The 17,098-nt window shown below is 34.0% G+C and overlaps 1 protein-coding gene across 2 annotated transcripts in view; it reads right to left on the bottom strand.

The window, feature by feature from the left end:
• ACVR2A (activin A receptor, type IIA) overlaps positions 1 to 17,098 on the bottom strand; it is an 86,254-nt gene that overhangs the window by 30,009 nt on the left and 39,147 nt on the right. For both annotated transcript variants that reach the window (XM_011969310.1, XM_011969309.1), the window contains exons 2-4: positions 4,426 to 4,633; positions 1,385 to 1,494; positions 1,039 to 1,193 (exon numbers count right to left, since the gene is read on the bottom strand). In XM_011969310.1, coding sequence (XP_011824700.1) covers positions 1,039 to 1,193; positions 1,385 to 1,494; positions 4,426 to 4,633 — 473 coding nt within the window. The remainder of the gene's footprint in view (positions 1 to 1,038; positions 1,194 to 1,384; positions 1,495 to 4,425; positions 4,634 to 17,098) is intronic.

Genomic DNA, 17,098 nt, shown 5'->3' with positions numbered 1-17,098 from the left:
TGTTACATAAACAAAGCTTAGAGGGAAGGAGTTGTTTTGGTCACTAAATTATAGTACTTTACCATTTTCTTTTATCAAGTTTTAACCATTAATCCTTCTGGTATTAAAGAAGCAAAGTTACACCAAGAGATCCAGAAGGCTGAGGTAATGTGATCTTAAGAGTTGAAAGAAACACAGTAACTACTAGAATTCAGAGATGTCTCAAGCAAGTAAAACCGAAAGTTATCAGCTTTCATAGGCCTGTAGAATCCTAACTACTTCCATGAAAAGTCCTTATAAATACCAGACCTGCACAAAGTGTCTACATGATAAGAGAATGCAGAAAATTTAATGAATTTAATCCGATTACCCTCCACATCTATATTTCCAGAAATATTTGGGGTGTGGTGTGTGACAATCAAGAGCCTTAAAAAAGTTTTTAGTCTTCAGTACACACTTGATATGAGGCAACCAAAAAAAATACTTGATCTACAAAAATACTTGATCTACCAACAACATATGGTAAGGAAGGTTACTTTTCTGCTCCCCTTCCCTAAAAAAACATCTTTATGGATGTATCTTCCTGAAGCCTTTATGAAACCTCTCTTTTCTATACTTTTTTGGTTACCTTCCTGGGTCTATCCCCGTGGATAAAATGTTTTGCCAAGTGGTCTTGAAAAAGACACAGAAATTTAGAAACGGGGGAGGGGACAGAGGGCAAAGACAGGGTTATGATTTAACTTCTCCATCATAAACGACTTCTAAAGAAGCAAAGCAGGTTAATACTGAAAAGTATTAGCACGAAAGTAAAACTCTCCAAAGAGGAACAGAAATGCAAATACCCCTTCATTCTACTAGACCTCAACCCTAAAGTGAGAAAAGTTTAGGACATGGTACATTAATAAGCTTGCAAAGTTAGCTAGACTTCTCATGACAATAAACATTAAAAAATTAACTCCAAAGGAAAATAATTTGTAATAAGTTAATGGGTTTCACCACAGTAATATTTCTCAAAAATATAAAATTTAAAACACTACAAAGTACAGGACAATAACTTACTTGAGTTGGAACAAGCACGGGAGGGTAGGCCATCTTGTGATGCCTGTACACCCAAAATGCACAAATGACAATCCCCGCAATTAACATAAGTGGCACCAAGGAATAGAGCAGGATGTTGTAATAGGGTGGCTTAGGTGTAACTGGATTTGAAGTGGCTGTGGAAAAAGGGGAGAAAAATAACTCAGATTTGGTCTACAAAATTCTATAATAAATATTTGTCATAGTCTCAAATTTTGGGGGAAAAGAAGAATATGAAGAGGTGGGGGTAAATTATTCCATCAACACAAATATATTTTGTTTCCAATCTACAGTTAAGCAAACCTATGTATTTTCCCTGTGCACTTACGCTGTGTGACTTCCATCTCCGGAAAATAAGAAAACTTTTCATTACACATATTGCCCTCACAGCAACAAAAATATACTTCAGGGCTGTCTTTTTTTTCTACACAATCAGTCCTGTAAATAAGCAGAGAAAAAATAATTAAAATCAATATTATTATACTGACCCTACAACAGGTGTTTTTATTCTGCAATAAAATAAATTAGTCATTTATATTCAACTTCAAGATTCATATTAATATCTAATAATTCTTAAAAACCAAAAATATTCCTGGATTCCTGTTACTAAATCTCTTTAGAAAAAAAAAAATCAACGATTGACTTTATAACAATCACATTGACTACTAGAGACTATCGCTGTACTTTGGTTTTTAATGAGCAACCTAAGGCAAGCATCTTTTTTTATTTTTTTAATTATTAGAAAAGCTTGAAGAGGACATAAAGTCAATGAGACAATTTGGTCTAAGAGCGCTTTTGCTCACAGGAAATATAGCGTTCCCATTTTGTGAATACAAAAACTGAAAACTATATATAAAACTGTGTATGTATACATATAAATACATATACACATGCTAAATGATAAAAGCTCATATCTCATGGGTGAAACATTTCCACATCAGAAACCCCAACTAGGCTGAGGAATTAATACTGTCATTGTTTTTTAGAGTGTAGATTTAAATTCCCTGAATGTAATGAACAGGGTTGAGATGAGCAGTAAGTAGAAAAAAAACATGTAACAATAATTACATAGCACCTACTAACTCAAACTGATTAGAATTACACCAAAAAAATAAAAATAAAGTAGCCTTCTACATAGGAGCTTAAGTCATGAAAAGACCTGGATTTAGCCTTTAGAACAAATCCTAATCACCCACTAATAAACAGCTAAACCTATTTAAAAAAAATCAACATCAGATGAACTTACAGTGTATCTTAAAAACAAACTGAACTTTTCTGATAGTTGTCAGAATAATAATGTAGAATTTAATTCTTAAGTGAAAAGCTGAAGAAATTTCAGGGAGATAGGAGGTTTAACAAAATCAAACTAAAATATACTCAACATCAACATCTATTTGGCAGGAGGTTTTTAAAGACGAATGAAAGCTAAATGTTAACAATTTATAAAGAGAAATATATAAATTTAAAAACTGATATTTAAAATCATGTCTCAAATTACAACAGATTAACATGATTACTTAGCCTAATTAATTCAATAAAGTTACTTTTCACCATTCAATTTCATTCTTCTTTTATCATTTTCTTTTCTTCCACACTTTGACAATTCTTCAATCTTCTTTTCCTCTTATTTCTCACTACTATTTGTTTTCAATCAAATTTAGAGTATAAAAACAAAAATTTTATAGTTTAAAATTAGCATTTAACCTCCAGACACAAAGGTAGTATACTAATTACCATTCCAAGAGCAAGTATTTGCAATGAATAACACACTTGCAGACTCCAGTGAAAACGGCTCACTACTCTTTTCGGCACTATCGAGTCTCACATAGCTGGAGTATTGTCTTTAGGTAAAGAGCAAAGTCGTTTTCTACTACAAAAAAGAATAGGAATCCCTGATTCCAACTAAATGATAAAAAACAGTTTGGGATAAAGATGATTCCCAAACTTTTTTCCCCAATTTCTTCCTGTTTACCTTTCATAACAGCACATATCACTCGACCACTTCTGTTAGTAGAGGTTGATAATCAGAAATGCAGCTAAAACATATAAGTACATAGAAATAATCCCTGGAAAATTCACATACTTAGAAGGACATCCTAAATACGAAATATATATCTAAATCTAAATGACTGTGTTGTAATTTCTCATGAAAAGTGTAGTTAATCTAATTTTCAAGGGCTTATTCAATGCATTTTGCTCTTAGTCACATATAGCTAATCAAACACAGATTCCAGGTTATCAACTGAGGCTCCCAAAAGTGATCCAGAAGTATCTAGTGTTCACTGTATACAGCAGTACTCTCTGGCTCCAAAACGTCTGTTTATCTGGGACTTTACAGCTTCTGCCTGTCTTCAGCACCTACCCACAGCAGAAATCCTGTGGCCCAGGCAGTGAACGGATCACCCTAACTGCTATGGGACGCCATACAGAAAGATCACAGGCAGTCAGTAACATGACCACTGTATTTTACTTCCAGTACAGAGTAAAGCAATTTAAACAAGTATGTAGTTTGAGGACTGTGTTAGTTCTGATGAAATTTTGAACGTCAAGTTAAAAAGTCTCTTGGGGTAGACCACGCATGGTGGCTCACATCTGTAATCCCGGCACTTTGGGAGGCCGAGGCAGGTGGATAACCTGAGATCAGGAGTGCGAGACCTGCCTGACCAACATGGAGAAACCCTGTCTCTACTAAAAATACACAACTAGCCGGGCATGGTGGCGGATGCCTGTAATACCAGCTGCTTGGGAGTCTGAGGCAGGAGAATCACTTGAATCCGGGAGGCAAAGGTCGCGGTGAGCTAAGATTGCACCATTGCACCCCAGCCTGGGCAACAAGAGCAAAACTTCATCTCCGAAAAAAAAAAAAAGTCTCCTAGGGTAAAGAGCGAAGGGCCTACTTTGCAAGAAAAAAAAAGGAAAAAAATGTAGAAAGATAAATTTCTTCCAGATACATAAAGAAGGAAACTGAAAGAAAATTAAACACATGATTAAGTTTTATTCTTCTTGAGGATAGATTTTCAACAGATAAACTCTTTTAAAGTAATTTTTTAAATGTCTTCCTTAAAAAACTAGCATTTTAAAAGTTTATAATCCTAACAACATTGGGGAAAATGGTTTTTATTTCAGAGTTCTCACTACCTGGTAGATTATTCAAAATATATCAAAGATAAAACATAAATATGACATGTTTATTTTATTACTTTAAAATATACTGTCATTAGAGCATGTTATAATATTCTTTATACTCCCATTTTTAAAAAAGCAAGACACATTTAAGGGAAAATTCATGCACTGATCTTTCCCCTTTCAAAAAGGGGGGAAGGATGAAAATTACTCAGTACTACCATAAAATCTTAAATGCATTCTTACCTGTCATAGCAGTTGATATCATCCAGCCAACAACCTTGTTTCACTATTTCAATGGACCCAGAAATATTCTTCCAGGTAGCAAAACAATGTCGCCGTTTATCTTTGTCACCATAACACGGTTCAACACCAGTTTGATTGGTTCTGTCTTTTTCCCAATTAGCATTAAAGAAAAGACACTCCTGAGTTTCTGATCTACCAAGTATAGCACCTATAAGATAATAAAAACAACAATATAACCACATTAGCTCTTAAAATAAAAGACTGTTTCCCAAGATAGCAACTTCAGGTATTCCTAAAGTGTCAATAATTTACTGTCTTCCCACTTATAACTTTGGGTTTAGGTTTACAGGTTAATCCCTGTACTTTAAATATAAAAATCGCCATTATATAATAGGAAATAACCATACATATTACAATATTTCTCTGAACACCAGTTTCACTTCACTTGAGAATGTCCTTGATGAAAAGCCACCGAAATTATTAATTTTATTAAACCTTGGCCCTCGAGCAGACTACTTTTTAATATTGTATGGGACAAAAACCAAGCAAACATAACTCTGCTGCATAGTGAATACAGCTGACCCCCAACAACTCAGGAGTAAGGACCACCGACTTTGCACACAAACAAAAATCAGTGTGTAACTTGTGACTCCCCAAAAACTTTCCCAATAGACTACCGTTAACCAGGCGCTTTACCAATAGCATCAACAGTTGATTAACACATACTATCTATGTTATAATATTATATACTATATTCTTACACTAAAGCTAAAGAAAAGACAAGGTTATTTTAAAAATAAGGAAGAGAAAATACATTTACAGTACTGAACTGTGCTTATCGAGACCATAAGTTTACATCTTCTGTTCACAAAATAAATCATAAAATACATTTACAGTACTGAACTATATTTATCAATACCATAAGTTTATGTCTTCTGTTCACAAAATAAATCATAAATGGCAACCACAGCTGCAGACCTCAATCTATGGTATGTATCAAACAATTCCACTTTTTCTTGTAATGTCAAGACTTTTCTCTTCTTAGGATCAATTCCAATATCACCAGTGGCACTCTGTATGGGTCCCATGGTGTTATTCAAGGTTCACGGTATTGCGCTAAACACAATGAAAAATATGCTAGAACCGCAAGAGATCACTTTTGACTGCGATATACAATTTACTGGAGAGACAAACTGCTCAAGCTGAGATGATTAGCATCATATGGTGTTTTAAGTAGATATTCGCAACACTTGAGCTCACCGCAACAGCAACAGGAGGCGGCTATGAAATTATTACAGTAGTACAGTGTGTACTATAGTTAATTTTATGCAATTATAATTTAATACTGTATCTTTACATTTATTTACAATTCTCTCAACTGCAAACTGTGCCATATATGGTCTGTAAGTGTGTGTGTGTGTGTGTGTGTGTGTGTGTGTGTAAGTTTTTTGATACATTTTAACTTTTTATAATAGATTTGTGTATATTTTATGGTAGTAAATGATAAAAGACTGGTTTATACATATATTTTATGCATTCATGACATATATCTAACTTTTTCTTAATTCTTTCAATACTTCTAGGCTACAAAGTTCATTTGTGAGTTTTTTCAAATTGTCCCAAATCTCCAAAGCCTTTTTCAACATATTTATTGAAAAAAATCCACATATGTGTAGACTGACACAATTAAGACCCTTGTTATTCAAGGATCAACTATACAATGGCTGCCTCAAGAAAAAGCCCACGTATGACTGAATTGTAAACTAACAAACTATGGCTGTTTAGACTTGGGTATCTGACAGGCATGTTCTCAAAAGTAAACCAAGTGAACCTGTGACTCCAAGAAAAGCAACTAACAAGTATGCATTTCCAATGATAAAATTTAAGTTTTCAAGCAAAAATTAAAATTTTGAAAATTTTTATCTACTACCATCAGCAGTAGGCGATGGTGTCAACCTTTCCAATAGTCAAAGAATTTTCTGATGAGATCAGTGGTGATATTAATAAATGTGACTTTTAAATATTGAATAATGAAATGTGACAGTATTCAGAAAGTCTACATAATTCAGAGAAACAATATTTTCCAAATAAATCGTGATATTACAAAAGTATTCATGGGTTTAAAAAAAATTCACTCAATGTGCATGACAAAGCAGATTTTAATGTTACAAAAGACGAAAAGTTCATCAATGGTTTCAACTTCCCCACTGCAACTAGCATTTACAAAATTATGTCTTGCCTTACCTGAAAAACAAGAAAACTGGAATACCCAAAATAATTCTGAAAAAGTATAAAGGAGAATTCATACTTACTGATTTTAAGACTTACTATAAAACTTCAGGAATAAAAACAGTATGGTTATAGTGAAAAGACAGATACATGTATCAATGGGACAGAACAGAGAATCCAGAAATAGTCCCACATATAAATGGTCAATTGATATAGAGAAAAGATGTCAAGGTAATTCAATAGAAAAATGATAGTCATGGCAACCACAGATGCTGGAGCAACTGAATATCCATATGCAGAAAGAAAAAACAAAAAGCTTCAACCCATATATCACGCCATATACAAAAATTAATTCTAAACATATCACAGACCTAAAATAATACCTAAAACTATTAAACTTTCAAAAGAAAAAATGAAAAATCTTTGTGACCTTGAATTATCAAAGATTTCTTAGAACAACACATATGACCTACAAAAGAAAGAACTGATAAACTGAATCTCACTAAAATGAAAACTTCTACTCTTTGAAGGCTAAGGGGACGAAAAAAGTCCCAGACTGGAAGAAAATACTTGCAAAACACATTTCTAAAAAAGGACTGATACTCAGAAAATATAAAGCCTCTTACAAGTCAATCACAGGAAAAAACACTGTCCAATTATTTAAATGGGCAAAATATTCAAATAGGTCCTTTGCCAAAGAGTAAAGAATAAAAATTTTTTTTTGAAAAAAGCTACTCAATATTATGAATCATCAGGGAAAAGCAAACTAAAACTACAATGAAATACTAACACTAATTCGAATGACTAAAACAAAACAAAAACACAAATGGACAATATCAAGTATTGCTGAACATGTGAGCAACTAGAACTTTCACATATTAGTGGTGGTAGAGCAAAATGGCCCAGCCACTTTGGAAAACAACTTTACAGCTTCTTAAAGTTAAAACACACACCTGCCCTACTACCCAGCAATCACACGTGTAGATACCCACGTAAGAGATAAAAACGTAAGTCCATGTAAAAATCTGTACATGACTGTTCACAGTGGCTTTACTGATAATCTCCGAAAACTAAAAACACTCCGACGTCCATCAATGATGAATAGATAAGCAAACATCCATACAATAATAAAGGAATGAACTAGTGATACCTACAACAAAATGGATGAATCTCAAACATTATGCTAAGTGAAAGCAGACACACTCAAAAGGCTGCCCTGTAGGATTCCATTTACACGATATTCTGGAAAAGGCACAAATATAGGGACAGAAATCAGCTCAGAGATTGCCAGAAGCTGGGAGTGAGGGAAAGGGAGGTGATTACAAAAGGGCATGAGGAAACTTTGTGGGATGAAGGAAATGGGAACACCACGCCTTGACTGGGGTGTATTATGATTGTATAATATGTATGTTTCATATATTCTCATCAAAACTTATGGAATTGTATATCTAAAAAAGCACATTTTATTCTATGTAAATAAAATTGACTTCAAAAAAAACAATAGAAAAGAACTGCCATATCTTGAGTTATGGTATGATATCAAAGAAACACACCCATATCTTAAAAAACATTATTAAAACACTCTTACTTTTTTTCTAACTATGTATCTGTGTATGACCAGATTTCCTTCATATGCTTCAATCAAAATAACATATCACAACAAACTGAATGGAGAAACAGATACAATAATCCAGTTTTCTTCTACTACGACAATCATTAAGAGATTGTAAAAATTCTACTAATTATTTTGTTTCGGAAAATATTTTTCATAAAAACTTGTTCTTTACTAACATAACGGATTACTGTTATTTTAAATAAGTTAATATTTAAACATTTTCTTTAATTTCTGATATGGTAAATATTGATATATATCACTCATATTTTTTTGAAGTTTTGGGGTCTTAATTTTTAAGAGCTCTAAAGAAGTCCTGAGACTAAAAAGTTTGAGAACAGTAGTTCTACAATATACTAGCACAGCAATGTAGTTATAAGTTGCCAGTATTTGTGGGCAGTAATGGTGCCATGGACTTCCTCTCAACTGTGGAAGAAATTATAGCATGAACTGACAGTGCAAACTATGTTCTGGTAACTCCACCTCAACTGTGTATAAAAGAATAGGCCCAGCATGGTGGCTCACTCCTGTAATCCTGGCACTTTGGGAGGCCAAGGCAGGCGGATAATGAGGTCAGGAGTTCAAAACCAGCCTGGCCAACATGGTGAAACCCCTTCTCTGTTAAAAATACAAAAATTAGCTGGGCATGGTGGCGCACACCTGTGATCCCAGCTACTCAGGAGGCTGAGGCAGAAGAACCCCTTGAACCCAGGAGGTGGAGGCTGCAGTGAGCCGAGATCGTGCCACTGCACGCCAGCCTGGGCAACAGAAAGAGACTGTCTCAAAAAAAAAAAAAAGAAAGAAAGAAAGAAAAAAGGCTGCTACCGCCACTTACCTGTATGCAAACAATAGGCACTTTCTAAATTATTTTCAGAAACGTGTTGAAAATATGAGCAATGTAAGTTTCTTCCTTTACCAAATAATACAAAAGCAATATTCAATGCCCCATTGTTGTCTTAAAACAGGGATGGCAATTTTTTTATGTAAAGCTCCAGACAGTAAATATTTCAGGCTTTACAGGCCATGTGGTCTGCCACAACTACTTAACTCTGCCCTTGTAGCACAAAAGCATCCATGGACAATACGTGAATGAACATGATTATGTTGCATTAAAACTTTATTTATGGATACTGAAAATTGGATTTCATGTAGTTTTTACAACTCACAAAATATTATTCGTTTTTTCTGGACTTCTTTTTTTGCTACCATCCAAAAATATAAAAATCATTCTTAGCTCCAAGATGGATTTGGCCCATAGGTTGTGCAGTCTGCTACCTCCTGGCTTAAAACAACGTCCTAATCCCAATAGTCTGTCTAACCTAACTTTTGTTTATTTTGTTGGGAAAGGGGGCTCTGTGAATTATCACCTATTTCATTCATGTTAAAAACCACTATGCAACTATTTCCAGTTTCCAAAAGAAGAATCCCACTCAGGCATAGGAACACCCCTAAAACTAAACAAAACTGACAAAAAAATTGAACACTGCCCAGAGCAAAAATGCCAAATAGGTTTTACCTTCGGTGTCGATTGCAATCAGCATTAATAATGGCTGCCTGGGGCATTACACCACGGAAGATTGTGAGAATATTTTTGGAGAGGATTTTACAGTATTGGAAGGGAAGGGGAGCAGCATTAGTGTCTTGTATTTGCCATCCTAGTCTACATAAAAGATAAACAAAGGGCCATTTTACTTAATAAAAAGATATTTCCACTATTTTTTAAAGGTAAATAGGATTCAGGATGGTTTTCTACATCTAAACTAGAGTGATATTTTTCATAAGTAGAAAGAAAATGGCTTAAGGGGAATGCTGTGACAATTTCCCCACCCCTCCTCAAGCTGATTCTGCAATCAGTCTCTATCCCATTAAGTCTCTAAAAGAACTCAATATAGTAACATAATGATTATAAAAATAAGTAAATTATATGTATTTTTATATTCTTAAGCTTACATTACAACTTTAAAGGTATAGTTCTAAAAAGGATGGCACGGTTATTTACGTATATTAAATTTTAACGACATCTCCCAATTTAAAACTTTCTGAAACTTCAAATCTCTACCCATAGGTTTATTCTATCAAAGTAACTCTAAGTAGTTACTATTGACATTTTCAAAAGATATAAGCATAAAAGGTTTGCAGGCAGGGTTTAGTACAGCAGTTCTTAACCAATGATGTGCATCACAATCCCCTCTATATTTTCTCACATTCAGATATCTGAGTGCCATTATGTAGGTCCTGGGAATGGGCAGGTGAAAAGTTTATTTTGAGTATATATATAAATATACACATACACACACTACATATATACACGCTACTATATAGAGAGTACACGTATGTGTATACACACATACACACACACACACACACACACTATACTAATTGTGCCATGGACTTCCTCTCAACTATGGAAGAAAAAACAGCATGAACTGACACACTGCAAACTCCTCTGGTAATTTGTCTCAACTATATTCTATAAAAGAAGGGCTGCTACTTCTACGTATACAGAATATAGTATATGCCCATGTGTGGAGTTTTTTGTTGTTTTTGTTTTTCTGGAAGGACCCACTGGTAATCTAATGTTCCTCCCTAGGTAAAATCCACTGGCTTAATAGACCGTGGCCTGAATCTGGAATCTATTTCACAAACTGTGACCTTGGACAAGGTACCAAATCCCTCACTACCTTGTTTCCACATCTATAAAATCAAGCAGATTGATTCAATTTCCAAATTCTTTTCCAGAACCGTAATTCACACTGTTTAGTTACAGTAAATCAGTAAGTCTAATCACATAATCTAGTATGAGTTAATTTATCTAATAGTTCTATATTCAACATACTGCTTATGATTTAATGACTAGTACCGACTGCTTCATTCTTCCTACCATTAAAAAAATATATCAATACACAGAATCTGAAATTTGGTAGAATGTTTTCCATAACTCTGCAAAAGTCTACTTCTTTTTTTTTTTGAGACGGAGTCTCACTCTGTCGCCCAGGCTGGAGTGCAGTGGCGCGATCTCGGCTCACTGCAACCTCCGCCTCCCGGGTTCACACCATTCTCCTGCCTCAGCCTCCCAAGTAGCTGGGACTACAGGCACCCGCCACCAAGTCTGGCTAATATTTTTTTGTATTTTTAGTAGAGATGGGGTTTCACCGTGTTAAACAGGATGGTCTCAATCTCCTGACCTCACGATCCGCCCGCCTTGGCCTCCCCAAGTGCTGGGATTACAGGTGTAAGCCACCACCGCACCTGGCCAGAAGTCTACTTCTATGAGAAACTTTCCACCTCAAGCAACCGTATCTGAGGACAATTCAAGTTTTGTTTTTTAAAAACACGATTAATATATCAACACCAATTTTATACTACCTCTTCCAGAAATAAAAGAGACTTCCCAACTCATTTTATGAGACTAGTATTAGCTCGGTACCAAAAACAAAGCACCAAAAGAAAAACACAGACCAGTATCTCTCATTAATCCAAGTGCAAAAGTCCTAGACAATATTTTAGCAAAGAGAATCCAACAATATATTTTTAAAAAGAAAAAGTATTATATCACAGCAAAGTGGGATCTTCTCCAGACATACATGGCTGTCTCAAGATTCAAAAATCAACCACACAGTCTAACAAATCAACAGACTAAACGTGAAAAATCATATGGTCATATCAGTGGTTGCAGAAAAAACATTAGATAAAATTGAATACCATTCATAATAATTTTTAAAAAAACTATCAGTACACTAGGAATAGAATGGAACTTAATGTCATAAAAAGCACCTACCAAAAAACCTACAGTTGATGACGTCATACTTAACGGTGAAAGAACAAATGTTTTCAGTGAGCTCAGAAACAAGTCAACAATTTCACTCTCACCACTCTAACACGGAACTGAAACACAGTACTGCAAGTTGTAACTACTACAATAAGGCAAGGAAAAGAACTTAAGGGCTTACTGTCTAGAAAAGAAAAAATAAAACCATCTCTATTTGCAGACGACATGCTGGTATATGGAGGAATTCCGAAGGAATCTTAAAAAAAAAAAAAAAGCAGCAGCAGCAGCAGCCCCAGCCCCGAACTAATAAGTGAATTAAGTAAGGTCACGGGATAGATGAACAAGACACAAAAATCAATTGCATTTGTATTTGGTGACAATGAACAAGTGAAACTAAAATTAAAAATGCAATACCAGTTACGGTTGCTCCGAAGAAAAATAAAATCCTGAGGTATAATTTAACAAAACATGTATAGGATCCCTATGATTAAAATTTTAAAATGCTGATGAAAGAAGTCAAATAAAACCTAAACATTTGGAAAGACAAACTGTTCATGGATTGGAAGACTGAACGTAAAGATGTCAATTCTCCCTAAATTGATATATAGGTGTAATGTGATTCATATCAAAATCTCAGCAAGTTTCACTGTAGATATAAACAAGTATATTCTAAACTTTTTTGAAAAATAATAATAAAGTGGGAGAAATCACTCCCCACTTTCCCGACGTTAAGGTTTACAGTGTAGCTGCAATAATAAAGACAGCAAGGTACTGACAGAGGGACAGAAACATAGATCAGTGAAAAAGATACAGGACCCAGAAAGAGAACCACACACAAATATGTCTAATTTGTTTTTGACAAATAAGCTAAGGCAATTCAATGGAAAAGGGATAGCTTTTCCAATAAATGGAGCTGGAGCAGTCAGACATGGTTCAGGCAAATACATTTTGAATGTTCTCACTCTATTATTCCAGTAGTTCCGGAAAGCCCAGCCCTTGTAGAAAGCCTCCCAGGCAAACCTCTCATATGGTGACAATTTCCAAGTTTTCTCAAGGTATGCATAATAAAATCCTAAAAATCTTATAATCAGGACTCCTCCTTCTCCCAAAGTGCACACTTCCTGCAATCCAATGTAACTGTTTTATATTTACTCACTGATTTTTAAATCAGTTATCTATATACGTTCTTCTACATGTGAGAATTCCACTGGGGTTAGATTTTAAGTGTTCTCACCATAAAAAATAAGTACTGCATATATGAGGTAATACATATGTTAATTTGTTTGATTTAGCCATCCCACAACATATACATATTTCAAACCATGTTGATAATAAACATACACAATTCTTATTTGTCAATTAAAAATTAATTTTTTATAAAAATAAAGATGGACACCTGATTTAAGGACCAGAGAAGATATATGAGTTAGAATGACCTAAACTGACATGTCTTTATTAGAAGATAGAAGGTGGTGATAGAATGGCATGTCCTTCACCAGACTGTCAGTTTCTTGCAAGCAAATGGTGTAATATTTTCATGACTGAATCCCTAACATCTAGCACAATTCTTGAAACTCAGAAGGCATTCAATTAATATTTGGTAAATTGTCAAATAGATGTAGTCAATCAAAAAATATCTTGATGTAGCTTAACATAAAATTAAACATTTTTTTTCTAAACTCTTTCATCTATTACATTCTTTAATCACATTTTCACTACTTTCCCTTCTTTAAACTTTATTTTCTTTTTCTCTCTTTTTTTTTTTTTTTTTTTTTTTGAGACAAGATCTCACTCTATAGCCCAGGCTGGAATGCATTGGTGCAATCACAGCCTACTATAGCCTTGAGCTCCTGGGCTCAAGCGATCCTCCTGCCTCAGCCTCCTAAGTAACTAGGACAACAGGTATGTGCCACCACACATTGCTAATTATTTTTATTTTTTTTGTATAGATAAGGTCTTGCTATTTTGCCCAGACTGGTCTTGAACTCCTGGCCTCAAGAGATCTTCCTGCCTCTGACTCCCAAAGTGCTGGATTACAGGTGTGAGCCAAGCACTCAGCCTTGTCTTCTTGTAGAGTACAGTTATAGTTGCTTAGAATGTGGCATTCTCAGTATGATGAAATATCTAACAATTTTATCATTGGCATTAAGGAGTTTTTGTGGTCTGCAGCTTTGAATTAAATCAATGTAAAACAAATGTTCCAAAAAGAAAAAAAAAAAGAATGCCACTAGGGTCTAAGACTATCCATCTTACTTGAGTTCTAAACACAAACAGTACTTAACGAATGATAAAATGCAAAAACACATTACAACAATTGAATAAAAACCAACCAACTACTACTGTTTTCCCTCTACTCTTTGAAACAGGTGGATGAAATTCAAATCTTTTACAATTATCAATTTCACTACACTTTTTTCTGATTAAGATGACAATGTCTTTCACAGCCCTGTGACTAGCTCACCTATCACAATTCTCCTATGTATGCAACCAATGTTAAGCAGAAAAATAAGAATTGTTCTGGGAACTTACAAATTTGAGGAATTTCTGGAAAAATATTCTAATGCTGTCTGAAACCATCAAAAACTCATTGAGATATAGTATAAAGAGGTATGAAACAATCTCTTTCCAACACTTGTGCCTACCACAGGCAACTTAGTTCTCTGGGAAGAGTTAATGAAGTTTCAAATGTAATAAATCCAACTTACAAAGCAATTCTTGTTTCCCTTTCACATGTCATTACTCCTGCCACTGTGGTGACAAACCACAAGTCCAAGGAATCAGCTACAGAAGGTGGATTAAATTGAATGATGGTTTTAATCCAAAACATCTCACAGTATAAATTTTTTAAAGTATTAAAAACACTACACAAAAGAATTTTAGGTAATTGGAAAATTCTGGTATAGTATAATCTTTCGTGGCATCAATAAGTAAATGTATACAGAATTTTATTAGTTCAGTAAGTATTATTTAACACTCTCTCACTATGCTTAATCATCATCCTACTGCCCAGAAATTTGCAAGCTACCATAAATAAATGAGTATCAGGCAAACCTCAACACAAAAGATTTCCCAATTTTCCCCAATAAAAAGTTCTTTTTTTAAATTTTTACCAATTTGAAATATACAAACCTTTCCATGTATATCACACAGTCCAATATATAATTTTATTAATTTAGTCTTATGAATGTTTTAAAATCACAAAGCACATAAATTTTACAAAATAACTTTATTCAAACTTTACCTACATCTTCCAGAAGTATCATTCATTACTTTCTGAGAAATCTGTAAGTATCATGAAGTAAATAATCTTTACTTCCATTTAAGTCGTTCTGAGAAAAAATAATTTTGGAAGTCATAATACCATCATTGAAAATGTTTTTCGAAGCCACAAATACCCATTCACATGATTTTAAGATGGTTGGTTTTTTAATTGTTCTACAGGTACATACTATGATCTTCACAATGTAACTTCTTACATATCTCTTTTAAAAGTGATTTTAAAGGCTTTTTTCACAACAAATTATAAGAGTGTTAACTCCCTGCCCACAAACAATTTCTAATTTGTTTAAACTTTTTACTATACCCTTATATCTATTCCCTCAGGAAACCTCTACAGACTTTTAAAACTAGTACTGACTGGCATCATTTCAAGCTCATCTATCTTCTCCAAATACTATACTTCTATTCAAAATAATTGAGAGAGAGCTCAAAATATGAAAAACTTTGTAAGGATTCAAATATAAGATGACTTTTTTTTTTTAGAAATTTTTTTTTAGAGAAAACTTTGCTTAATACTGGACATATACAGATGAAGTATCATCAGTGCCTAGCACAGTATAGGAATTCAGTTAAATTTGCACTAAATCAACAATTCACAAGGCCTAGAATAGTAAGAAAAAAGAGGGCTTTACAGAGAAAATGAAACTAAAGCAGGGCTACTAAGGAGACACAGAACTATAAGTTGAACAGAGGTAGGGAAGATGAAGACCAAAAAACAGGGTTGTGAATAACCAGAGTGTTTGACAAGACTGCCCTCACTGGACTAGAGCATTCTATATTCTGTAGTATTGGGTATAGCCAGGAGAGGTTTCGAAGTCATTAAAAGAATAGAGGTAGTATTTTAAAGATTAATGAGTAAACTGTGTTGGAACAGAACAAAACTCAGGACACTATAAATAAATAAATATAAATAAATGTATATATAAATAAATATAAAGAAAAACAAGAGGTATACAATATCTATGCTGATTAAATGGCCACAGGTATTAAAAGGATTGTCAAATTAGAATACACAGAAGAACGTTTTGCTTTTCACAGTCCCTTATTTGTTTTCCCTAAGCATAAGAAAGCAAAAGATAAAAATGATTTGGTTTATTGGGTTGGGTAGTTAGCTGTTTCTAAATGTTTTATCTTACAAACTTCTGAGAAAACAAAGCTTGCTTCTGTACATACTTATCCTATGTTTCACTTCATTGGTAATTTTTTTCCAATATTTTAGTCTTACTATCACGAAACATATACTGTATATTGCCCAGAATAAGTTAGATATCTTCAAAGATACCTAACACACAACAGAAAATTATTTTTGCCTACAGCTACAAAATGTGTAGAGTATCTACAAATGCCCAGGTTTTCAGATCAAAATAGTTCTACGCAGTTCTCTGGCCCTAACTCATAAGATGAATTACATCAAAACAGGTACAAGTAAGTACAAGTTTTACCGAGACTGTGCAAAACAGATTTCTAATATTAGATGTTCTTCTTTGCGGGGAGAAGGCATAATGGTGACTGCAGCTAGAGGCCAATACTTGAATCAGAATTTATAGGCTATTTTTTTGAATGCACAAAAACCAAAATCAGGCAGAAATTTAGAAGAATAAGAGGTAAAAGGTAAATTCTCAAAGTCAGAACAGAGCTCCTGAAATAGACAGATTAAGGAAACAAACATGCACACAGTAGTTCCTACTAGTTCGTACTAAATCCAACCTAAAAGTGTCAATTACACTGAAAAGACACTACCTACATTAAGGTTTTTTTTAGTGCTTTATCTTACTTGGGAAGAT

This window comes from Mandrillus leucophaeus, unplaced genomic scaffold, assembly GCF_000951045.1.
Source record: "Mandrillus leucophaeus isolate KB7577 unplaced genomic scaffold, Mleu.le_1.0 Scaffold880, whole genome shotgun sequence".
Classification (NCBI taxonomy): domain Eukaryota; kingdom Metazoa; phylum Chordata; class Mammalia; order Primates; family Cercopithecidae; genus Mandrillus; species Mandrillus leucophaeus.
This window is presented reverse-complemented; position numbering and strand designations above follow the sequence as displayed.